Source organism: Clarias gariepinus, chromosome 4 (genome assembly GCF_024256425.1).
Source record: "Clarias gariepinus isolate MV-2021 ecotype Netherlands chromosome 4, CGAR_prim_01v2, whole genome shotgun sequence".
NCBI lineage: Eukaryota > Metazoa > Chordata > Actinopteri > Siluriformes > Clariidae > Clarias > Clarias gariepinus.
Genome location: NC_071103.1, coordinates 17,816,496 through 17,842,466, shown reverse-complemented (window position 1 = coordinate 17,842,466; position 25,971 = coordinate 17,816,496). Strand labels below are relative to the sequence as shown.

The 25,971-nt window shown below is 38.1% G+C and overlaps 2 protein-coding genes across 8 annotated transcripts in view; both read right to left on the bottom strand.

Annotated features, from left to right (window-relative positions):
• Positions 1-1,849: 1,849 nt before the first annotated feature.
• csnk2a1 (casein kinase 2, alpha 1 polypeptide) lies at positions 1,850-13,589 on the bottom strand. The gene is made up of 15 exons (XM_053494620.1): positions 13,445-13,589; positions 12,209-12,296; positions 11,145-11,223; positions 10,643-10,771; positions 9,486-9,597; positions 9,260-9,361; positions 8,935-8,985; positions 8,463-8,522; positions 8,180-8,263; positions 7,891-8,001; positions 7,677-7,778; positions 5,340-5,440; positions 5,089-5,237; positions 3,264-3,353; positions 1,850-3,004 (listed from the first exon to the last, which is right to left on the bottom strand). The coding sequence occupies exons 4-15, from the start codon at positions 10,741-10,743 to the stop codon at positions 2,883-2,885; spliced, it is 1,185 nt and encodes a 394-aa protein (XP_053350595.1). The 5' UTR covers positions 10,744-10,771; positions 11,145-11,223; positions 12,209-12,296; positions 13,445-13,589; the 3' UTR covers positions 1,850-2,882.
• A 1,514-nt stretch (positions 13,590-15,103) lies between these two features.
• ptp4a3b (protein tyrosine phosphatase 4A3b) overlaps positions 15,104-25,971 on the bottom strand; it is a 30,038-nt gene continuing 19,170 nt past the window's right edge. For all 7 annotated transcript variants that reach the window (XM_053495238.1, XM_053495234.1, XM_053495235.1 and 4 more), the window contains 3 exons: positions 17,863-17,993; positions 16,618-16,692; positions 15,104-16,214 (listed from right to left, as the gene is read on the bottom strand). In XM_053495238.1, the coding sequence (XP_053351213.1) occupies positions 16,097-16,214; positions 16,618-16,692; positions 17,863-17,993 (324 nt within the window). In that variant the 3' untranslated portion in view covers positions 15,104-16,096. The remainder of the gene's footprint in view (positions 16,215-16,617; positions 16,693-17,862; positions 17,994-25,971) is intronic.

Below are 25,971 nucleotides of genomic sequence, written 5' to 3'. Positions count from 1 at the left end.
TTTGTTCCCCTGGGCAGGCCAACCAATAATTAGATGCACACCCACACCACACTTTACCCAGAAATTCCAAGTCCAAGACATTAATATGTGGACGACATCTTGCAAATAATGGGTAGTGAAGCTAAACAGCCAACTTCCAATGGATGGATTAGCTCCCATATTTACAATGTCTTTTCACATTACACAAAATTTAGATACAGGGCCTGCATTCACTTGGGGTCAGATTGCCATGGCAGTTTCACAACGCAAGCAGGTCTGCTATCATGAAAGGTCAGACCAGTTTAGCAACCACAGCCAAATCCACCATATCAGTAGTTTCATCCCCTCAGGGTGAAGCACATAATGATGACTGACCTTACAGTCCAGAAAACAATCCTGAACACAAGAGCACATATTTACAGATCAAGTCTGTTTTACACCAAGAGTCAATTCAATTGGGTGGGCCTCATAAACACATTACTTTCTGAAAGGGGTAAGGTGGATTTCGCAATACATCGCTTACCCTAGGCCCGCCATCCTTTGCGTTTTTTTGCTATCATATCAAACAGCCAAATTTGCCCAGTGTATGCCCGACAGACCAAATCTTTGTGTGTAATGGAGGAAAGACACATGAGCCTCCCTTGTTTAAACAGCACTGACATTCAGACCAAGTGCTGGTGAGAAAGATCCAGGAAAAGGTAATTATGGGACAGCAGTATTTGCTAATAACTTGCATGTCTGTTGAATGGAGAATAACAAGCTACCCATGTGACGCACATCCCGCTGTGGCCCACAGAACTACATTGATCTATTTACCCATTAAAAAAACTATGCATTTAAAACTTAAAATAAAGATAAAATGGAGCACTATCCACAGTACGCTTGGGAACGTTTTCCTCATTTAAAGTTAATACTAACTATTTAAATGTTATTCAAATTTTTTTTAAGTCTTCAACAAATTTTATAATCTGACATATGTTGGGCAAAAAGGTTCATGGTCACAACAAGGAGCATGGCATAAGGGTTTAAAAATAAATAAATAACATATAAACACTCCATTTAAAGATCACAGTTTTTTCTGCACTTTACACTTACCCCATCTAGTGGTTCAAAACTACTTGCATACAAGTGCCAGCTTATAAACCATACCAACTGCTGGGTTGGTTACCTGGTGACTTTTCTGTTCATGATTAATGCATTTTGTTAAAAGTTACATGCAACCACTAATGGTGACCATCAGGGTATTAGTAACATCCGTCAGTATGTTATCTCTTTGCTCTATATCATATTGCATCTTTTAATGAGCATACATGGCAAAACAGCACTTTCTATTACATTCTGAAGTGTTTATCTACAAACCTGTACTTGCACTTCACCAAAGAACATTAACATGTTTGGTATTTAAACTGGTATAAATAGGCTTAAGAATTGTCCAAGAATTTACCAGGTTCTGCTATGCTTCAACATTTATAATTTTTTTTTAAATCACGTTTGTTATAATAAAACTTCTGCTTATCATAATGGCTTGGTGAAATTCCTGGTTCCCCAGCTGCACATATTTTTTTTTTAACAATGCATCTCACAGAAATGAGCTTAAAAATAGCACAAAGCTTTGAGATTTTAATTTACAATACACAATGCTACTTTAATAGATTTGAACTATCCACACTTAATACAGACAGTGGATCTTTTCAGTCTCTTCACACCTTTAACATAACAAGCACTTCACTAAGAAACAATATCTGTCTATCGAAGCAAACATTTTGGGGAAAAAAATTAAACAAAACTTAAACTTTATTTGTCCTTTTCATTCTTTTTAGTTAGCCACATCAGAGTAAAAACAACATGCATTGCTAAAGAGATCTTTAGCCTCTTTTAATTGTTTTAATCATGGAGTTGAGAGACATTTCACTGGATAATTAATCTAGGAAAAAAAATTACAAAATTCTTCATGGTATTAAACAAAACGTGTCAGAAGCTTCACTTAAAATAATAATAATAATAATAATAATAATAATAATAAAGACAATTTCAGTTCTGTGAGTAACACACATTGGCATACTATTGAATCCACGGTACTCAGTGTTGGCCACTTCTCCTAAAAGTAACTACTGAGTATCTATCAAGTCCATGGCCAAATCCAATCAACCTGCTACCAAATCCCCAAGTAATTAATAAAGTAACATGTAACAACAGCATCTACATAATGATCAGTAAAATCTGTATACACACATTGACTGAACACACACTTCCAGTCATGTTTGTTTTTGCAGATTTGATTGAATTTGGCTCCTGGTCCAAGAATGTAAAAGTCCACATGAACAGCACAACTGAAGCTCCAGCACGTTACAGCAGAACGGGTGCAACCATGAACCCAGCGAACACGAGTCTGCATTCCGCTCAAGTTTGTAATCAAGTTTCACAGTGTAATTACACCCAAAGGTGATGAAATAAAATGCTGTGTTGTCCCCACCCCACAAAAGCACAACCAAATGGGAACACGGTCAAAGAACTGGTATTCAAAAACAAGAATACTTGAGGGACATATAAAATAAATTTTATTTTCCTTCTTCAGTTCTACATGTGTATTTGTTTTGAGACAGCCACGGTGAGAAGAGAAGAAGAAGAAAAAAAGAAAAAAAAAGGGCACCTGCATGCCTTAGTTTTCCCAGGCAGGTGCTAAAACAATGTGAGTCCATATCCCTACAGAACGGAACTGAAGAGGAGAGGAAAAAAGGGTAATTCTGTATTAGTTCTGTGTTACTTTTCAACATATTAACAACGAAAAGTCGATGGCTGTCACTGTCCACACTGCCAATAGAACAAATAGAGGAGAGAGGGTAGAGGGAATGAGGAATAGAGCGAGGAAAGAGATAGGAAAGAGAGAGGAAAGAAAAAGGGGTTTAGGGTTGGGTTCCCGTGGCGGCAGGGACTTGTGTAGCCAGCGTGTTGGGGGCAGAGATGACCGGGGAGCCAGCTGCAATGCTGCCTATAGGCTGTGTGCTGGCTGCCATTGAGGTGATGCCTGCAGAAAAAAATAAATTTACAGAGCATTTATCACTGCTAATCATGCCTCACATTGGACTTGGGTCATTTTGCTAGTTCACAACAGTATATGTTGAAGCCCATCTGCCACCTTCATCAACAAAATTTGCACAGACTGCTTGCACCTCTTATAATAAATATTTACTTCAATAATAAAAAGTAAATAAATGACATCTTGAAAAGGGCATAACATTGTTTTACTGCAACATTGCATGAATTAATCATAAAAGCTAGTTTACCTGCCATCATGCTAGAGGAGCTGACCGGAGTGGAGCTAGCAGTCATTCCAGTAGCAGTAGCTCCTCTACCCTGGTCCTTCACAATGGGGTCTGGGGGAACAGGCAGGTGTGAGACCCATAATTATAATGATGAGAAGAACTGAATAATATTCTATAACAGGCTGCATGATTTGATCAAACAAAAAGTCACGTTGTGATTATTTGACATCAGTCAATAGTTTAAACACACCTTTTAATTCCATGGTCTTTCCTGATTGTTATTTCTTTCTAAATTATGAAACAATCTAAAATATTCAATAATCTTCTTTAAACAGTTCAAATTGGAGACTGATTGTGTCTGCTACATATGCCTTCATAAAAGCTCTAATCTAAGGGTGCTGTTAATTGGTCATCTCCGAGGCTGGTAACTTTAAATGAACTCTGCAGCAGAGGTAAGGTTTGGTCTTGCTTTTCTGGGATAGCCCTCATGACATCAAGTTCCATCATGGTGCTTGAAGCGTTTTGCAAATGCAATTGACAATACTGCTCTTGCAAGAACTGTTCCTGAACAGCTGACCTTCATCTCTTAAATAAACAACTGACTGTTTTAGTTAGTTGTTAACGTAAGTCCACGTGTTTTTTCATAGTATTGAAATCTCCAGCATTTTTTTTGAATGTAGAAATTAAATCATAAAACAAAACACAGAATTAGAAGATCTGTTAAAACTTAAAACTGATACTGTATTGTAATTTAAATTACAATATTTAACTATTAAATGTACCATTTTGTATTTAAATGCATTCACCTGGGCAAACACCAAATAATGACATATATGACTTCATTAAGAACATGTTTGCCAATATTTATCACCTAAGAAATTATTTAAAAAACAAATCCTTAGATCATTAAAAAATTCTATATAAAGTCCTGATTAAACATGTACTACCTTTAATCAATTGCAGCCTTTGCAATTAAATAATTGCAAAGGTCCATACTGCGATTAAAATTTTTTGGGGATTAACTAGCACTAGTATATACCAAAAAAATGCAAGAATGTTAAAATACTCATTACCCCATGCATGCATTTTTTACTATTTATTTCAATCAAAATGCATGACACTTACACACCCACCTTCATCCATTTTTAAATTTTAATGTTTGACTAAGTGTACTGTTACACAACATGCACCAGCCAATAGAAAACTTGGATGAGGCCTCAGTCATCCATGTCAATTTTATGCAACTCGTGGGAGAAACAGCTCACCTCCAGAGCTGTTCATTTCAGCAGTAAAAACACAAGTGAGCCTGGTCTTAGTACAGTCATTGAGCAAATATAAATATACCTGGAGGAAGAAGAAGACCTTAATCCTAACTTGATATAAAAAGGCCAACATATTTTTTTTGCTAAAATTTGTACCAATAAAGTACATACACATCCCTATTGATTTCTCCAGCCTTTTGTTCGTCACACGTTTGAGAATTTAAACAGACCAACCATTCAGGAGCACTACAATAATCACAACAACATGGTTGCAGATTTTGCAGTGACACTAAATTGGAATTACCCTAACAATGACAAACACAAGGCAGACAGACTAGCGAGCCAGGTATGTTTTATTTTTTTACTAAACACTGGCTGGTTAAGACTTTTCCTGTATTAGTGGCTGTAAAGTAAACGAGGCAGGGTCATAAAACCCATTATCAATAAAATGTGTTGTATTTGGAAAAAGCTTTACAAGTTAGAGGAAATCTCAGAGAGGTTAGGGAAAAAAAAAACATAGGAGAATATGGAAAAAAAAAAAGAAAAAGTTACTGATCAGAAGAGATCTGATACTGTGAGCTTACAGAAGTAGGGGTGATCCATGGCCTCGCGTGCAGTCAGGCGAGCCTGGTGGTCATAACGCAGCAGCTTGTCCAGGAAGTCCAGAGCCTCAGTGCTCACAAGGTGCTGGTTCTCACTATGCACAAAGCGCTCCCATCGCTTACGCGAATGCCTGCTCACAAATAAACAGCACTCATTAACTGACCAAACAAATTCTACAAACTCTATTAAAAAAAAAAAAAAAAAACTCCCAACATTTTATGGTCTCACTTACCTTCCCAAAATGTCATTAAAGCGTGGGTCCAGTTCAATGTTGTATTTGTCAATGTAATCATACAGGTCTTCTGTGCCTAGGACTTTTGCAATCCGTACAAGCTGTTTAATAAAAATTGTGAAAAATAACAATGAGCAGTACTTGAGCAATAAAATATATGAACATATAAACAAATGAACAGTTTTCCCCAATACAAGTAATTATTAAAATTGATCTAGCACAACAATAGACCTATGCAGCGTTTCCAACTCATTAAATTCTTTATGGCGGCGCTCCACAATACACTGTCTGCCATCTATTGATTAAAAAAAAGTTATTTTACAAACATGTAAAATCCTAATTCATCGTAAAGCGCCTTGATTCATTTGGCCTGTATTTGTCTGATCACAATCGGACACGCCGGCCAGCTGACCCATCTTTGAACAAAACAACATTAAATTAGTCTAAAAACTCATGTGCATTACCTGCGCAATCTTTACTATAAAAACTTCTAGCAAGAGTGCACAGAACAATATCAGCAACCATAAAATCATACCCACTAATAAGGTTACACCCCAACATTGCACTTATTATGAAGTTGACTTTGGAGCCAAGAACAGGGCTGACGTCAATGGGCCCATTTCGCTCCTCCCCAGCTGCCATGGCCACAAATAGAATCTAATTCTTTGGCGAAGATTTGGGCACGTGTCTCATGTAAGCAAATATGTTAGTCTAATAGAACAAAATATCTTTTTTTTTTTTTTCAATGCTAATTTCTTGGTCTTCATTCCAAAAAATAAAACACATGCTGCATAAAATACCCTGTCCAGTGGTTCACATGTTAATACAGCAACGAAAAAAAAATCTTACAACAAACATTAATTGGTTAGCATCACAATCAAATAGCAACAACTCAAAACAACTGCCAGGGTAATATGCACAATACATGTTCATATATTATACAATATGCATAATATATGAACATGCTCATCAGACAACTGAATTAAACCGTGCTGCCCAGTGCCAGGCTTTACTTAGCTAATGTAATATAAGGCAGGCTACAGGAGTAAGCTAGTTAAGTGCTTTCATACATATTAAGTGAAACAAGGAAGTACATGACTTCCTTGAGAGGCGACTCTGTATGCATAATCCTCCTTCATCTAAAGAATTTTCTGAAGTGCATCGCACTAAACAAATAGAAAAAACTTTTAAAAAAAGAAGGCACTAGCCAAAGGTTATTAGGGATGGGAATCAGTCACTTTCCAATAGGATATTATCACAACACCTAGATGCCTATTCAATTAAAATTACGATTCAATCATATTCTAATTATCACAATTTGATAAATATCCCAATTCAACATTACATTTTTACCCATTTTGAACCTTTAACAAGTCGAATGACTAATTAAAGTTGCCTATTTCTTATACCATTAGTTTCTCACTGAAAAAACATATAACAGCATTTAAACAATACAAATCATTTAACATCAAATTAAGAAAAAAGGCTACATTTTTACTGAGCTACACGCATCTCCGCCATAATTAGTTTTAAACAAACTTTGTTTTAAATGCGTTTCTGTTGCACCGCTTGGAAGATTCTGCGCTTGTTACAAATTAGTTTATATCTGAGGCTGATCAGCCGATTACCGATCATGGTCAATCAAACTCAAAACTAGCCAATTCTGGTCACTAGCCAATCGACTGGTTCATCTCTATTATAAATGATAAAATAGTTGAAAAAGGAAAAAAAAAAAAAAAAAGATTTTTAAATCAGTTTGGGAATATGTGAATACACTTTTTCACAATTTAAGCCCAATGAATCCTGAGATCGCAATCTTGCAATATGCCCGTGCCATCGCAAAGGGGGAAAAAATATTAAGGGAAAAACCTGGTCATTCAGTATATTCAGGTTGTCAGTTGACCTTATTTTTTTGGGCGCATAAAGTTGCTGAAGCAACAAAAGCGACCCCAGATCATAATTCTGTCCCTATAGACTTGCCCATTAGTCAATCTGGACTCATTTGACCACATAACCTTTATCCAATCCTCCACAGTCCATTCTTTATGCTCCCTGGCAATCTGAAGTCTTTTTTCAGATTAGCAACTCTTCTAGGGTTACACAGTTGTTTAGGTTCAATCCCTTGAGTTCTCTTCATAGTGTGTATTTCTTCCAACATGGTGTTTTAAGAAAGGAGAAGCTACTAACTGCACCAGTTAATCCAGGGTTAAATAACTTGACCAGTTGAACCATATTTATGACTGCAGTAATCATCCAATGCAAGACTTAACTGTTTGCTTAGTTAAAGGCCAGGTGGTGACTATTTCTGGCAGTGTAATTTAAGTATAGAAGCATTACCTGGTCATAGTTGTCATGTCCATGGAAGAATGGTTCCTTCCTGAAGATCATACTGGCCAGCATGCAGCCCAAACTCCACATATCCAAACTATAGTCATACATCTAATAATCCAAAAAACAAAATAACTTGCTTAAAATACTGATCAGTAAATGAATCCATTATTATACAAGACATTTAAGAATGACATTGAAGCACAGGTACAAAAGTCTTCACCTGGTAGTCAACGAGCAGCTCAGGACCTTTGAAATACCTGGAAGCGACTCGCACGTTGTACTCCTGATTTGGGTGGTAAAACTCAGCCAGGCCCCAGTCTATTAGACGAAGCTTCAAATAAAAAAAAATGCTATGCTATTTATTACAGCACCAAGAACAATTAATTAACCAGCAATTAAATTATGCAACATAATTATGCAACATAAAAAATTAATGCTTTGAATAAAAGGAATTTATACAGAGGCACTTTGTGTATAGTAAAAGTCAATTGAAAATGACAACGACTTACTTTTCTGTGCTCATGGTCAATCATGACATTGTGTGGTTTGACATCCCTGTGCATTATTCCCATGCTGTGGCAGTAGTCTAGAGCCTAATGAAATTAAACACAAACATTTCAGATAAGATAAAACCCAGTACAGTCATTAAAGCAGGTTTTTTTTTAAAATCAGTAAAATTTTAAATTATTCTTTTGGTTTAAAAATTGTCAAAAATCTGTAAAATCTCAACATGCTGTCAATACTTAAATATTTTTTTAAATATCCAGGTATAAACATTCAGAAATATCTTACCCTCAGAATTTCATACATGTAGAAGCGAATGTCGTAGTCTGATAACGTCTGATACAATTGCTGCATAAGACAGAAACAAACGCTATATTAATAATGAACTGATTATGGAGTGAGATTTAATTCCTTTAAGAAACTGAGGATGTCTCAGACAATTGGAATTAACGTGCACACATTATAAAGTTAGTCTTTAAATGATGGAAGTTGCAAATATTTACTTAAAAAATCAAAGCTATTTGCCAAGGACCACCAACAGCCAAAAACATATTTTTAAAAGGCTTAAATTAACTCAGGTTTTAGATTCCATTCAGGCCTATTTTACTCATTCTTGCTTGTCAGCATATAAGTAATTAATGGAGCAACACATTGGATTTAACCAGCACAACTACAGTTCGCTTAAATACTCAACATACTTGAATATTTACTCCAACATACATCATACGATAATCATTTGCTTTAGGTGCCATTTTCTCACCTTGAAATCTGTGTTGTTTACATGCTCAAATACCAGCGCTGGTGTCCGAGACTATAGAAGTACAAATTGGATAGATATTGTGTGAATGTATGCATTTAGCAATAACACACTCCTACAATGTAAATATTAAAACAATCCAAACTCAAGTGTCAGATTTCAATGACGGTAAGCTAAATTTAAATTCTGAAGTAGAAGTAGTACACTCATTTCAGTAAACACTGATAATAATTGATCTGGCAGCAAAATAAATTCCTGATAGAATATTAAACATAAATCATCAGCACAGAAAAGGAAGGAGAAAAAAAAAAAAAAAAAAAAACCTTACCACTGGATCCTTGACGATGTCTAAAAGAGTGATGATATTGGGGCCTCCTCTCAGGTTCTCAAGAATCTTAATTTCTCGCTTGATTTTCTTCTTTTTTACAGGCTGTTTTAACACCACACAAGACAAATGAAATGTGATAAAGCTGCCATCACGTAACATGAGAGATTTCGCAACTTTCTTCTTAACATACTAAAATAAACTCAGCCTGTAATCACAGAAAACGTACCTTCAGTATTTTCACCACGACCTTCTCATTGTTTGTAATATTTATGGCTTCAAATACTTCACTGTATTTTCCTCGACCCAGCTTTCGCACAAGCTGGTAGTCATCCTGATTTCTTTAGTACAGAAAACACACAAAAAAAACGTATTTAACAGTAGTTAATTGTAAGATCATGTCCTAATATCTTTTTAAGTTGAAATGTGATTATTATATTAGGCATACAAGTATAATTAAACAATAACCATGAGTTGAACGCAAATTAAGGTTGCAGGAAAAATGTGTGGCTGTCTGCATGTTGTGAACATTACTCTTGCTACTTCATTACATGCTCACAGTCGGTTCGATAAACTATGTTTTTCTGCAGGCGATATGCATAGATAGTTTCGTAGAGTGGTGTTGATTCATCTGTATGCAGCCAACCATGTGGCATTGTGGTAAAAACTTGGCTAACTTTGCTGAACAAACATGTTGCAAGTTAACTCACTATCTTGCTAGGATGGTATGATATAGACTTGTGCAATACTGCATTTCACTGCACATCATTTAAAACAAAATTATGATAAACTATCTAAATGGTCCAACTGCAAGAGTCAGATAAAAGGCATGAAAATGCCCTTATGTTCTATTGGGTTCAAGGAAAGTAGGGTTGGCATAAGAACATCAGTTGGAAGCAGAGTGCCTACAGCAGCAATATGAAATCTAGTGTTATATTTGTATGTAATACTGCAGTATAAAATTTGTATAACCGAACATTTGGATTTAATCCTTTTATAAAATCAGTTGTTTGAAGCCAATGATTTTCCAATATCAGCTTAATGGAATACTGCATAGACTAACGTTCTCAATTTACCCTGACAGGAAGCAAGAATGCAACAAAAAATGCGAGATGCAGAAGGGGGCGAGACTTTATCCATTAATATGAGGGTTTAAAACTTATTTGTAAGTGTCAGTCACCTGATGCCCTTCCCTGATATAGACAATGAACATATTTCCTGCATACAATACAGTTAAAAAAAGTTAAAGAAAAGTAAAAAGTTAAAAGTTAAAAAAAATCCTTTTATCATAATTAAACTATCACATGCACAAAATGCTAGTTTAACATTCTAGCTATAGGACATTTAAATATAAATGATGCTTACTGAACGGAGACATGTACTTACCCCCACTCTACCACATGGGATTCATAATCCCAGTACTCTCTGGGTCTCTGTGTGTTTACATCAGGGTAAACTCGAGAGCGGCTTGGGACAGGACCGGACATATTCTTCTCTGGATATTCCCAGAAGCACCTGGGGGAAAGAAATGAAAGGAAGCAGATGCAGGACAGCTGCTGTACAACGTAAAAGAAAACACCCAAAAAAAAGCAGTGGAAGCTGAATTAAGGTGAATAGGTATAGAGAATTAGTACTGAAAAAATTAACAGATTCTGAAATTAGCAAGACAAAGAGTCTTGTGATAATATAACCTGGGGAGCTTTTAAGTAGTGAATTCTACAGAATATAATGTAAATTCTAACATGGTTTAGGGCACGCTTAATGAGAAACACAATACAAAAGGTTCTTGTTTGCATTTTGCTTGTCTGTTCAGAAGAAATTAATTTCCTAAACACAGGAATCTAAATCACACATCACAAAACTCTACTGCACTTTGTTTAAATATTACCTTGGAGGCTTCCTCCAAGCAGTAGATGAGAGGTGGAGCTGATGAAATCAGATGCGATTGCTTTATGGAGGAGCATAAGCTGCAAGGAAAACAAGTCACATTAAGAAAAACAAGCATTGGTTTAACACACACATGCACGTATTTATGTATATGAACAGCTTGCCAATTGCAAATTGTTTGCTCTTTAAACTAGGATTTTTATAACAGCATTGAAACTCCCCTAACCCTTCAAATACATCATAAGCTGATTATATAAGGTTGACTACAACCTTTTTGAAATAGACTGATAAAAAAAAATAAATGCAGCCAAATGCACATTTATCAAATTTTAAGGAAAAAGATTTTCAAACCAAAAATGTACACTGTGCTCCTGTGTCATGTAAAAAAGCATGTAACAATAGTAACTATTGATAAATGCTTCTTTACTGATATTTATGCGCGTTTAAATATTCACTACTTAATTCACCTTTTATAGCGCCTGTACAGGGTCGCAGGAAACTGGCACCTATCCCAGGAAATTTAGTGCACCAACCAATCCACACAGACACACACACTACACGGGCAATTTGGGAACACCAGTTAACCTAATCTATGTGTCTTTGGACTGTGGAAGGAATTTGTAGTACCTGGAGGAAACCCACCAAGCACAGTGAGAACATTCAACAACCCCACCACCACCACATACACACACCCACCCACACACCCATGGCAGGAATCAAACCATCGATCCTGGAGCTGTGATGACCACGGTGATGACCACTACATCGTGTTTAAATATGAACATTTTTATTATTGTGTTACCTTAATGACTGCATCATTTGTCTAGTGCACTAAGACACCCCCCCCAATCCTCATATGAGGACTCTGCATTTTCTCCCAACTACACTCCTGGCGTGAGCCACATCTCGGGACCCCAGGGTATTACTGCTTTTACCAATCTTGTTCAAACAGAAAAAAGATTGGCAAAAGGAGTGATACCTGCACTTTTTCCTCTGACGTCGTGCTACTTTTAGTGCAGATCTCTGCGGGTAGATTGAATGCTCTTAACAGCTGGACAGACTCACCTGGTTGGAACTGTTACGAGAGGACATCCAGCATTTTACTCAGGAGGCACAGCACTCCAAAATATCATTCCTCAAGACTTTCTGAATACTGAAATGTAACACAAATCTGTGTTAAGTAACGCATTGGTGGATAACTCTGGCTACTAAGTCAGAGACTTTACTTAGTAGAACATTTACTGTGTCTCGCTGAGTAACCTGGTGACTGACAGAACACTGCTAGCCACCTCCAAAAAGCCCTGGATCAGATTTCACTAACATTCCAGCGGGTGGAATAGAGACTTTTATTTTGGGTATAGGTTCTATTTATTTTATAGCTTGGTATTATTTGGTCTAATGGTTATAAGATTTTGCGAACATTCCCCCGCTGCACACACACAGGCCTTGCTGTGGAAATCTGCTAACCAGCAATGCTAGCTCTCAGCTTCAGACTTGGTTGTCGAATTGCGTTTTTAAAAAAAACTAATTCCTACATGTTTCTTTAAAAGCTCCAGAAACCTATTTGACTGAAGGAAATTTTATATATATATATATATATATATATATATATATATATAGACAGCTGGTTATAGATAACCACTTAAGGGTTGTAGCTCAGTAGATAGACCGTGTAGAGGTTATATAGCTAACGTTAGCTTGCTAACACCAGCACTATGTTGGCGTTCACATTTGCCACGCCTAAAAATATATAGCCTGCTCCGGTTCCGTCCCAGTGCCTTTGGCTTTACAACACGGGTTATCGATTTAACCCCAAAGCAGCGCGGTGTATTAACAGCTCGTTAAACGAGGCAATATCCCGGTTGGAGCTAACAAACAAAATGGCTAGCGTTAGGTTAGTTATCCCTGGCTATCTAGCGAGGCACGCCACATCAAAGCCGGGTGGGTGATGGAGGAAAGCTAGCAAAGCAAGCGGCCAACATTATGTCAAAAAACACACTGGGTTATTAATATAATATTAGAATAAATATACAAAAACACGTTTTATCCCGGTCAGACGAAGAAACCTGGCCGCTGAAGCCATTATAAGAACAGCAATAAACAAGACTAAAGCTACTAAAAAAGGATCAGCTAGTAAGCTAAGCTAGGTAACTTTACCAGCGGAGGATTTTATGCTCTAGATAAGTGCAGATGTTAGATTTTCAAAATGGGATAGATTACAAAGATGTATATATTTTAAGATTTGAGAAGTTTGAGAGTTTACGAGCAATTACGTTTTAACAACAAAAAACTAAATATTACCTCTCGGGGTCTCCTAGTGGAAAATATGGCGGATCCAGCAAATCTAGAAATCGACGCTAGTAGTAGCAGCAGCTGCGCTAGCTATAGCTAGAGACAGAGAGAAGCGCCTCGGGGGGGACACTTCCGGTGTGGAGCACAGCGCCGGGTACAGTCCGGGATTCCACACCACCAACACACACTTACACTCACTCACATTCATCCGTTTGTAGATATTACATGAAGTGAAGTGCGTTTTAAAATAAACTCAATGTGCATGTTTACTCGGGTAAAGTTTGCGAGGAGAAAGTAAGTCACACACTTCTCATGAAAAAACTTAATGTTCCAAACTATATTTTGGTGTCAGCCCATCCGACCTGTGTGAAAGCTGACCTCCATGCGTTTAAACCTGCTTTTATTAGACCCTTCTATTTCTAATACTGATAAGATTTACATTTATTCACCATCGATGTCCACTTTATCCTGGTGAGGGTGGCTGTGCATCTTGAAGCGAATAAACTCTAGGCAAAACGCAGGAAAACTTACTTCTGGATCACTCAATAAGCACCAGTATGTTTTAGGGTGCTTATTCACACACTCACTCAACTCGCCTAGTTTCATGCTTTAAGTCATTGGATAAAACCAGAGAACCCTGAGAAAACTCCTGCAAACACGCAAAAAAGTACAGACTGTAACCCAAACTCAGCATCCAACAGTATCAACTCCACCACACCAATTACACAGTATAAGCCTCCTGCCCATGGGTTCTGTACTGTAGGTAGTTTTTACACTCTTTACATTCATGTTTATAGATGGCACGGTGGTTAGCACTATGGGTTTGCACCTTCAGGACAGAGGGTTTGATTTTAACCTCAGGTCTGTGTGTGTAATGTTTGCATGTTTCCATGTTTCTCAGTTTCTTCCCATAGCCCAAAGACATGCAAATTAATATTCATTAATTGGCATTCCAATCCTAAAGTCTCCTGGTACATTCTCAACACACCCACAACCATGTAAAGATAAAGCGGTATAAAGGATGGATAAATTAACAATCATCTTTGGTAAACTTATTATCCTGGTTAGGGTTGCAACGGGTCTGGGGAACACACTCAAGATGGGATGCCAGTCCAGTGCAGGGCACTATGCACACACTCACATCGGGTTCATTTTAGAGTAGCCAGTCCACCTATCTACATGTTTTTGCACAGTAAAAGAAACACCAAACAGACAGTAACTTAAGCTCAGAATCAACTCTGGGACCCCAGAGCTCTATATTGCAGAGCCAGAAATGCTGCACCACCCTACTTTTCATCACAAATTTAATAAAATACACTAAATTGTTTTTTATTCCCATATCAAAAAGTTTTTTGTTGCCTTGTTTTCTGTCATGAAACAGTCTTTCATGATTATCAAAACAAATATTAACGTCTCCTGCAATAGCTTTGTCTAAACATTGGGATTTAAGATGAAATCCACAAATTCAGAATATGACCCTTGGGTTGGTGAAAAAGACTTAGTATAATTGACTCTGTAGACGAAGATTTTTTGTGTGAACTTTTTGTGTGATGCCTAGATTATTATTAGAAATAACGGTATACACGTTCAGATCAAAGGCGCTGGCTATGTGTTCAGTGCGATCTAATTTATCCAAATAGAACCAGTCCAGCAAAAAAGCAGAATAAATCACATTAAAAAAATGCTTTAATATTCAAATTCATGGATGTGAACAAAGTCAGATGTGCTTCTGATTTAGAAGAGAGAAAAACATATCCATTTAAATTTTTTAAAAGTCTTATATTCCAGAACCTGAAGCACGTTTCGGTACCTGGATCATTCAGCCCCTATAGGGGCTTTTTCCAATAAACATTTCTGAATTTATTTGCCTCCTATTTCCATGGTAGCACAAATCATAGAGCAGTAAGTTGAAAAGACACTTGCAGTACATCATAGCTGTTACATAAAAAAAAAACAAAAAAAAAAACATGCGAAGCCACAAGCAGGTTTGAAACGGAGCTTAACTGTTTGCCAACCAGTTTGTTATAAATATCTTCTATACTAACTTTAACAAAAATGTGCTAATGAAAACTACCCAAAAATTAGGCAGCTATCCAGCTCATTCTCACACACAGTACTAGTGGTGCAGTGCTGTAATCCCAGAGTAGTTCATATCACAATGTCAAATATATATAAGAAATAATTCTCTGCCAAACCCATTTTTAATGTTTGGAAAAGTAGGACTAGAAAGCCAAGTCTTATATAATAAAATTACATAAAACTGAGGGAAAGAAATAAGTTGTGCTGTACACTGTTAATAAGATACAAAGATAAAAAGCAATTTTGAGAGCAATCTTCCATCATTCATGTTTACCCTGCCAAAGGGAGCAGAAGATTATCTTTGGATTTTGTGCTGCAGATCTTGCTGGTTGCAGGTTTATACTGCTTGTGTGTGGACATACATGTAACACCATTTTTTGCGACACTTAGGGCTGTGAAAGACAAGCCTTTTGATATTTTTCTTGATCCTGAGTTCACGAAGCCCTTACACTTGGGGGTCTCACATAGATTAAGGAAGGAAGTCCTTTCAAAATGCAAAAGCAATCGTGTTTGTGGCATTAGTCCTGTTTGATCCACAAATTTTTTATTAATTCCTTCAGTGGCAGTTAGGCTAAGACTCGCTCACATGAGGCAGCACTTGATTTTGTGGTTGTGTGGGTCTTTAAAGCGCAGTCTCTGCTTAGGCCTGTACTTCTCTAGATAGGTCAGCTGCTTGCTGTTTATGGCACCCCGACGTTTTCTAAGAAAAAAAAAAAAAAATCCAAACACAATCAATATGCATTAATTTAATACTTTTTAAAATCTATAATATAACTGCAACTGTATTTTAGACTTACTTAATTTTTAATTGCTTCTAAATCAAATTTTAAGTAGTTTTAAAAGCATTTTAATTTTAATTTTAAATCAAATTTTAATAATTTTAAAAGTTTTACTGCTATAATTTTCTATATTTTTATAATTATTTTCTTCTCTTTAATGTAAAGCTCTTTGAATTACCACTGTGTTTGAATTGTGCTTTACAAATAAACTTGCCTTGCAATTGCATTTTAGATTATAACATATGATATCTGGTTTATAATTGTACAATACACTCCTAATATTTTTATCAGAAATGGGTCATGCCATGTCGAATGTGCACTCACTGTCTGATGAATTGAATGGCATCTTCATACTTCATTCCACTCTCTATTAGTGCCAGGGCCACCAGAACTGGAGCTCTACAAAAAAAAATATTTAAAAAAAATCACAAAAAGCCTGATGTCCTACTAAAGAGACACAATTTATAGCAAAAAACAACACCTCTTTCACCTAGCTATTTACATCATAGCTGAGTATGAGAATATCACCTGAATATGAGAACAGGTTTTCATTCTGACACAGTTGCCAGCAATCAAGCAAGAGAATAGGATTTATTATTAAAAAAAAAAAAAAAAATTTACTCTTACAAAGAAACAAAACCTGCTTGCAAAAAAGTAAAAAAAATTATTTATGTTTTTTTTTTAATAGGCCTAAAATCTTTCTTTTTTTTTTGGACAGGGAAGATGTCATCTTACCTTTGATAGTTGTCACTATGCTAAGAAATAGAGATCCAAGGTTTCTTAGAAAATATAAAATCATTCTAGTGTGAGAAATTTTACCACTTGGCACAATCCACTGACTATCTAGTGAATACCAACCCAACCAGGCCTCCTATAGATCAACAGCATAACAAACATGCCGGGGTAAAGCAAACATTGGCTCTCTGTCAAATTGTGCAGAGAGCTCCCACAGGACCACCAAACTACGTCATAAAGCCTGTTGCCTCAAAGAGTCAGAGAGTCTAACAGTTGCAGAGAGAGAAAGAGATGTACAGGTGCCAAGAACTCTGATTATCTGATGTCCAAAGTACATCAACAGCTTCCTGTTTCATGGTCAGGCGTCAACCTCTGTGCCTCCAATAATAAACTAGAATTAAAATTAGTTGAGTAAATTTTAGTGATCAGTTGATTTTGGAATGGTTTAAGGAAGCTCACTAAATGAACTTGACCTTATCCCGTGCAGGGTGGGCCCCTTGACAGGGCCTTGGACTGAGTTCCTTCTACATAAAATTATACTTAGAGTATTGTTGGTACTTATACCCTAGGTTCTTATACTTTCATAAAAGTAGCTCAGTGGGTTAAGACTCTGAGTTACTGATCAGAAGGTTGGCGGTTCAAGCCCCAGCTCAAGCAATCTGCTACTGTTGCATCCTTGCCTTATGGCCTTCAACCCTGTCTGCTCCAGGGGTTCTGTGTCATGGCTGACCCTGCGCTCTGACCCCAAATTCCTAAGCTGTAATATATGGTAAGGTATATTGTTATAAATAAAGGCTTAACTAACTAAAAAGGCTTTGTATTTTGTCTACTAACCGGCCAAGTCCCGCCACACAGTGCACAGCCACACAGCTGCCAGGGTCCTCACAAAACTTATTCTTTAGTAATGAAAGCCAGTCCTCAACAATCTTTGTAGGAGGAGGAGCTCCATCATCAAATGGCCAGTCCTGCAGAGAGGGAAAAAAAATATGGCACTGTTAAACCATCATTACTAGTACTGTATATACAACTCTACAACTGACAAGCTTTTGTGTTATGTAAATACAGTGTGTTTATATATGCACTTTTTTAGAAATCAGCAGGACAAACAGCTGAATATGGGGGAGAGGAAACATAACTAGACAGTATAGAAAAGAGCATAATGGCCAATAACAAAGTCTGTGCTGTATGAGCATGTTATCTGTAGAAGGAAGCCCATTTCAGGACTTTGACTGAACAGACCCTCAATCCTCAAATGTCTAAATCACACCAACCAGTGAAAAGACTTTAATTGCTCCAGTGTGATTCTCACAAGCTGTGCCACGGCAAACATGGCATGTACAGTACTGTACCACACACTCATGCTGCATTCTCCCACTTCAGTCAGCACCAGCAGGAACAAGGACACCACAGTGTTTAGTAGCAATTCTGAAAACTAAATCAGATAATGCTGTGCAAGGATGCTAAGCAAAACTATCTTACTAAAGAATATGTGTGCTACAACATCACATAAATAACATATTTGTATGGTATTGAAGCTCATTGTATTGGTTTATGGAATTATAACATACACATTTGCATCTTAATAAGGGAGAGCTGGCTGTGTAATGTGAAAAGGACAGCACAACAGGACATCAGAATTACTTTGCATTTCTATGACACTGTCTTCAAAAGAATGCCAAGCTGACCTGCACCCCTACATAAGACGATTGCTACAAGCAGAAAATACTAATACCAGCAGGAAACTAACATTGATTTTTCTGATCCGATTTTAAAATGGTGCATCACTATTTTTTTAAAATAATTAACACGTTTAATGAGCCTGAGGAGGAAATAACATGTTTACTCTGATGTTCTTGAGCTGCTGTGAGTCATTCTGACAATTCTGTAACAGTAAATCACTCTGTGCTGTGAAAGTGTCGGCTCAAAACAGGCAAGCCAGTCAGTTAAGATATGCCAAAAGTCATCACGCACCAACTTAAGACAGAAGTTTGAGTGCACAGCGATTGGCATGAGCCACAGTTAATCACGAGTGATGGTACAAACAAAGCAAACTGGAATGGGACAGTCAATCTATTTTCAAATATGTCCTCCTTTCCATAAATCTGATGGCTATTTAACCTTACGGCTTGTCTAAATTCACTCATTCTGTAAAAGACTTGCTGGAAATCTTACTAGGTCAGATCTATTAACATTTACATGTCACAGAACAAACAGGTCTGAACACTGTGCCATAACATTTACGAATAGGTATTTGTAAAATGTTATGACATATTGCCACCGAATCTGGTGGGCCAACCAATCACGGCGGACATAAAAAAAAAAGCTCAGAGTCATGTTGCCAGATTGGTTTGTTTTGTACTCCAAAATCATGGGGTCAGCGGAGGATGTAAAACAGTTGGCCCCTTAGTATCTACAGGACTGTTCCAGATATTAAAATAGGTCATGATCATGTCTGTCACATAAAATGCATATAAAAGTGCTTATAATAGCAAATACAATATAAATGCTATGAAAAATGTTATATTGTATTATTTTGGGAATAGTAACAAAAAGGAGGCTATATTGATAGAACTGCTGCGTTTATGTGTGAACATGGTACTAGTAGACAGAATTTGATCTGAGCTCTGAGATTAGTTTTTTTGTTTGTTTGTTTTTTTAACTCTGTGATTTTCAGCACACTTGAGTTTTAAAAAATCAACGAAACTAAAACAAGTCAACAGAAACAGGACCATCCGAGACTCAAAGCTAGCACACCCATAAATTCCAGTTCATTCTTTGTGGCAGGTGCGTGTTCATCTGTCAAGCACTGTATGCTACATAACACACCCTGCTTCTTTCTCTCACTTAATCCTGCTAAAGCACAAAGACACATTAACAGCATATTTAAGTTTTGTTTTTTGTTGGTGTTTGCCCTTAAATGTGTGGATGCAGAACCTGCAGATACTTGGGATGGTATTTGCCAAAGTAGGCAAAGATTCAGTGTTGCCTAGGTTGGCTTTTGCTAGTATGATCTGGCAACCCAGAGTTATGCGTCACTTAATATACTGTAGAATCCTGTGAGAATGGCAAATATTGAGCATGTAACATGGCTGTCCCTCCCTCATAGGGGAAACGATCAAGCTGAATAACATTTAGGAAGGAACATTTATGGCACATGAATGAAGGACAGAAAGATGTTGCTTAACTCATGTCTCAAGCGAAAAACTAAATCAACACAAATTAACTTTTTACTTCTTATAAGTAAAAAGGATCGAAGAAGGAGAGGAGGAAGGCGTGTTCGTAAGCAGAGAGAGAAGAGGAAAGGCAAGAGTTTAGGAGTGATAGTAGGGACTTTGAATGTTGGGACTATGACAGGGAAGGGAAGAGAGTTAGTTGATATGATGCAGAGAAGAAAGGTGGATATACTGTGTGTACAGGAGACCAGGTGGAAAGGTAGCAAGGCTAGAAGCTTAGGATCAGGGTTCAAATTGTTTTACCATGGTGTGGATAGGAAAAGAAATGGAGTAGGAGTTATCCTAAAAGAGGAGTTTGTAAGGAATGTTCTAGAGGTGAAGAGAGTATCAGATAGGGTGATGAGTCTGAAGCTGGAAATTGAAGGGGTGATGTTAAATGTTGTTAGTGGTTATGCCCCACAGGTAGGATGTGAGTTAAAAGAGAAGGAGAAATTCTGGAGTGAGTTAGATGAAGTGATGCAGAGCATCCCCAGAGGTGAAAGAGTGGTGATTGGTGCAGACTTCAATGGACATGTTGGGGAAGGGAACAGAGGTGATGAAAATGTGATGGGCAGGTTTGGTCTTCGGGACAGGAATGTAGAAGGACAGATGGTGGTGGACTTTGCAAAGAGGATGGAAATGGCAGTAGTAAATACTTTCTTCCAGAAGAGGCAGGAACATAGGGTGACATATAAGAGTGGAGGCAGAAGCACTCAGGTCGACTACATCTTGTGTCGACGTTGTAACCTGAAAGAGATCAGTGACTGCAAAGTGTTGGTAGGGGAGAGTGTAGCCAGACAACACAGAATGGTGGTGTGTAAAATAACCCTGGTGGTGAGGAAGGCGAAGAGGACAAAGGCAGAGCAGAGGACAAAGTGGTGGAAGCTGAGAAAGGAAGAATGTTGTGAAGTCTTTAGGGCGGAGTTGAGACAGGCTATGGGTGGTCAGGAGGTGCTTTCAGTTGACTGGACAACTACAGCTAATGTGATCAGGGAGACAGGTAGGAGGGTACTTGGTGTATCATCAGGTAAGGGGAAAGTGGACAAGGAGACTTGGTGGTGGAATGAGGAAGTCCAGGAGTGTATACAGGGAAAGAGGCTAGCTAAGAAGAAGTGGGACACTGAGAGGACTGAAGAGAGTAGACAGGAGTACAGGGAGATGCAGAGTAAGGTGAAGGTAGAGGTGGCAAAGGCCAAACAAAGAGCATATGAGGACTTGTATGCTAGGCTAGACAGTAAGGAGGGAGAGGGGGATCTGTACAGGTTGGCAAGGCAGAGAGATAGAGATGGGAAGGATGTGCAGCAGGTTAGAGTGATTAAAGATAGAGATGGAAATGTACTGACAGATGCCAGAAGGGTGATGGGAAGATGGAAGGAGTACTTTAAGGAGTTGATGAATGAGGAAAACGAAAGAGAACAAAGAGTAGAAGAGGTGACTGTTGTGGAACAGGAAGTAGCAAATGTTGGTAGAAGTGAGGTGAGAAGGGCGTTGAAGAGGATGAAGAGTGGAAAGGCTGTTGGTCCTGATGACATACCTGTGGAGGTATGGAAGTGCTTAGGAGAGGTGGCAGTAGAGTTTTTGACAAGTTTGTTTAACAAGATCTTGGAGAGTGAGAGGATTCCAGAGGAATGGAAGAGAAGTGTATTGGTGCCAATTTTTAAGAACAAGGGAGATGTGCAAAGCTGTGGCAATTATAGAGCTATAAAGCTAATGAGCCAGACAATGAAGCTGTGGGAAAGAGTAGTGGAAGCTAGGTTAAGGGCAGAGGTGAGCATTTGTGAGCAGCAATATGGTTTTATGCCTAGAAAGAGTACATCAGATGCAGTATTTGCTTTGAGGATGCTGGCGGAGAAGTACAGAGAAGGTAACAGGGAGTTGCATTGTGTCTTTTTAGATTTAGAGAAAGCGTATGACAGGGTGCCAAGAGAGGAGCTGTGGTATTGTATGAGAAGGTCTGGAGTGGCAGAGAAGTATGTTAGAGTGGTGCAGGACATGTATGAGAGCTGTAAGACAGTGGTAAGATGTGCTGTAGGTGTGACAGAAGAGTTTAAGGTGGAGGTGGGTCTGCATCAAGGATCGGCTCTAAGCCCCTTTTTGTTTGCTCTGGTGATGGACAGGATGACAGATGAGGTAAGACAGGAGTCCCCATGGACTATGATGTTTGCAGATGACATTGTGCTCTGTAGCGAGAGCAGGCAACAGGTGGAGGAAAATTTGGAGAGGTGGAGGTATGCTCTGGAAAGCAGAGGAATAAAGGTTAGCCGCAGCAAGATGGAATATATGTGTGTGAATGAGAGGGACCCAGGAGGATCGGTGAGGCTACAGGGAGCAGAGGTAAAGAAGGTGCAGGATTTTAAGTACTTGGGGTCAACGGTCCAGAGCAACGGAGAGTGTGGAAAGGAGGTGAAGAGGCGGGTACAGGCAGGTTGGAATGGGTGGAGAAAAGTGTCAGGTGTGTTGTGCGATAAAAGAGTATCAGTGAAAATAAAAGGAAAGGTGTATAGGACAGTGGTGAGACCAGCGATGCTCTACGGCTTAGAGACAGTGGCGCTGAAGAAAAGACAGGAGGCAGAGTTGGAGGTAGCAGAGCTGAAGATGTTGAGGTTCTCTTTGGGAGTGACAAGGATGGATAGGATTAAGAATGAGTTTATCAGAGGGACAACCCACGTTAGATGTTTTGGGGATAAAGTCAGAGAGGCCAGATTGAGGTGGTTTGGACATGTTCAGAGGAGAGATGGTGAATATATCGGTAGAAGGATGGTGAGGTTGGAACTGCCAGGCAGGAGGTCTAGAGGACGACCAAAGAGGAGATTTATGGATGCAGTGAGAGAGGACATGAAGTTAGTTGGTGTGAGAGAAGAGGATGCAGAGGATAGGGTTAGATGGAGGCAGATGATTCGCTGTGGCGACCCCTGAAAGGGAACAGCCGAAAGACAAAGAAGATAAGTAAAAAGGATTCAGGATTCAGAGTTTTGTATGTTTATTTGCTCACTAATTTGGTGGGAAATTAATGCATGATTGTTTGCAGTCTTTTGTGGAACTTGTATGGTTATCCAGTGAAGAAGTAGTTCTGCTAGACAACTCATGATTGCTGGCTAATGACGGGGACAACATTGGCTGCTTGTGTTTATCAGTTTTTTTTTATTTTAAATTCAGTTAGCATCGGCAGGGGTGTGTGATTAAATCCATCTGGGTACCTGATTAGTTTCTTTCTAAACTGCTAAAACCCATTTTATGCCAAATATCCTTGACCAACTCAGATACGAAATATACAGATGTCATTTCTAGGGACAACAACCACCCAGTGATTACTGATGCAGTGAAAGAAAATTATTAAATATAAAAAAATAAAGATTATGTTATGTGATCAGAACACTATAAAGTGCCTGGGACAAAACTGAATTCTTAATGTACACAATTTTCAGTCATGAGAATAATAAAAGTGGTTCTTCCACATGAAGTTTCCAAATTTATTTTTTCTGAAAATGTGAATTACAAAATGTTTTGTGCTGTAACTTTAAACAAAGTAGGATTGCAGACTTGTGGGAGAAAGCTTCCTAATCAGATAAATATAAACAGCTACCAGTAACTACCCACTCCACTCCACTCCTGAGTTAAAAATAACAGTTAATTCCTGTAAGCGGTTAATAGCCCCCCCCCCCACTTGTCTGGTTTGTTCACAGTAAGCTATTAATTACTTAAGGCCATGTCGTGCTTGCTATATGCTTAGAGAAAGCAGGTCGGTCTCCAGTCCCAATCCTAATTGCAGCAAATGCTTTGGCGTTTTCCTTGAATCACATACCTGCTATTTCTCCAGCACTGGACTCTCCTGTTACAAGAAAGGGAGAAGCCTTATGCACCTGTTTCCCATCAGCAAACGTTTTCATTTTCCAATACTCCAAGGCTCAATGTTACACCTCCCTTTAAAAAGTTTTTTACCCCCTAGACTGGAACTCAAAGAAATGCTGACTGAATGATCTTAGACAGTCCTTAGATGCTAACGCTACTGTCTACTGCAGCCATAGTCCTTAACTATAATCTAGCTTACTGAGAGTGGGAAAGGTGACATGCAGTAACATGCTCCCAAGAAACTTATACCAAACACTAAGAATTGAGTATTCTTTTTACTTTTACACTACGGGATTAATTCCAGTGTATTTTTAAGGGTTCCTCTATTTACAAAGGCTTGCTGTGGTGTTTTCCAGTCTCTAGTACCTTGTCTGTAAATAGCAGCTGGCAGCCTGTCAGACACAAATCCACAGATCACAGGGCTATTCAGAGAACACTATGCCCCTTGTTAAACAAAAAACAGTCAGTATGCAGACATGTTTGACCCAGATAACCTCAGTTCAGTCACAACTACCAAAACAAACACTGATGCACTCGACAATATTTTAAGAACAAAATGATGCATCAAACAGTGAAAATGTCAAAGCAAAGTTGTCAGTTCTGGAGAAATGTGGAAAGATTCTCGGCATTTGCAAGTAATAAAGGAGAAAATATAAAGTATGAAAAGATGTCAGTTTAACTGCCACACTCATTCTCAATACTGCCTATCCTGTACAGTGACACGGGAGGCCAGGAGCCTATCTCAGGGCACTTAGGGCAAGAGGGGGGTACATCCTGGTGCCAATAGGTGCCAATCCATTGCCAGGCACACACACACACACACACACACACACACACACACACACACACACTACAAGCTATTTGGAAAATTACTGTAAGTTAGCCTACTCTGTATGTCTTTGGATTGTTTGAGGAAACCAGAATACCAAAAGAAAACCCACCACACAAACACACACAGAGCCAGAGCTGGAAATGAACACATAAAAAATTATTACCTGGATATTGGCGTAAAAAAAAAATGTCAAAACAAAAAAATATCACAATATGTTCCGATCGTTGTTGAGTCATTTAATTTGCTTACAAAAGGTTATTATTATTATTTTTTGGACATTTTACAGAACATGTCAAATATGTATACAATATACCAGTTCTAAAAGCACAAAATATATAAAATTATATTTGTGACTCATTAGCCATGAGCCAAAAAAAGCACTCTCTTACCAAAGCAGCCCTGAAGGAAGTTTATTCTAATTGGTTGTTTCACATCATGCAGCTATACGTACACATGCACGCACTCCCAATGAACGCTAGGCATTCTTTCCTCACTGATTGAGTCCAGGCTAGGATTGTTCATATTCAGTAGGAGAACATGCAAGATTTTGAAACACATCTAAAGCTACAGAGAGATACACTGCCACTACATAAAATGCATAGCATAATTTAAAAAAAACATTTCTTGCACTTTGCTACATAGAATATCGTTACATACTTTGTCAAACCAGTAACAGAAAAGGGAAAATGGAAATCAAGCAAAGATTGTCACTGAACTTTTTTTATTGCATTAAAATCCCAACATCTCTAAATATTATCACATTTATTCTCTTTAGAAAATTTAACAGGATGACAAACACTGGATCTTCTGCCTAGAACATGATCAGTTCATATTTTCTAAAGCCATAAATAGACCACGTAAGAATTTTTCTTCATTTTGTGGTCTCCAAACAGGACTGAGGAGGAGGAGGTGGTTTTATATAACTTGGCTGTGTTTCGTGTGTGCCCCACATGCACTGTTTTTGTTTCCTTTTTTATGGAGTAACAGTAAAGTCTGGAGTACAGCCAAACTGGCAAAATCCATCCAGAATCAAGTTAACTGCAGCTGTTT

Coding starts and splice junctions, on each gene's coding strand:
- csnk2a1 (XM_053494620.1), bottom strand. CDS start 10,743: ATGTCCGGTCCTGTCCCAAGCCGCTCTCGAGTTTACCCTGATGTAAAC. Junction 3,354..5,088: donor CATGGATCACCCCTACTTCT/GTAAGCTCACAG, acceptor CTGTTCCCCCAG/ACCCCATTGTGAAGGACCAG. Junction 3,005..3,263: donor CTCCTCTAGCATGATGGCAG/GTAAACTAGCTT, acceptor TTTTTTCTGCAG/GCATCACCTCAATGGCAGCC.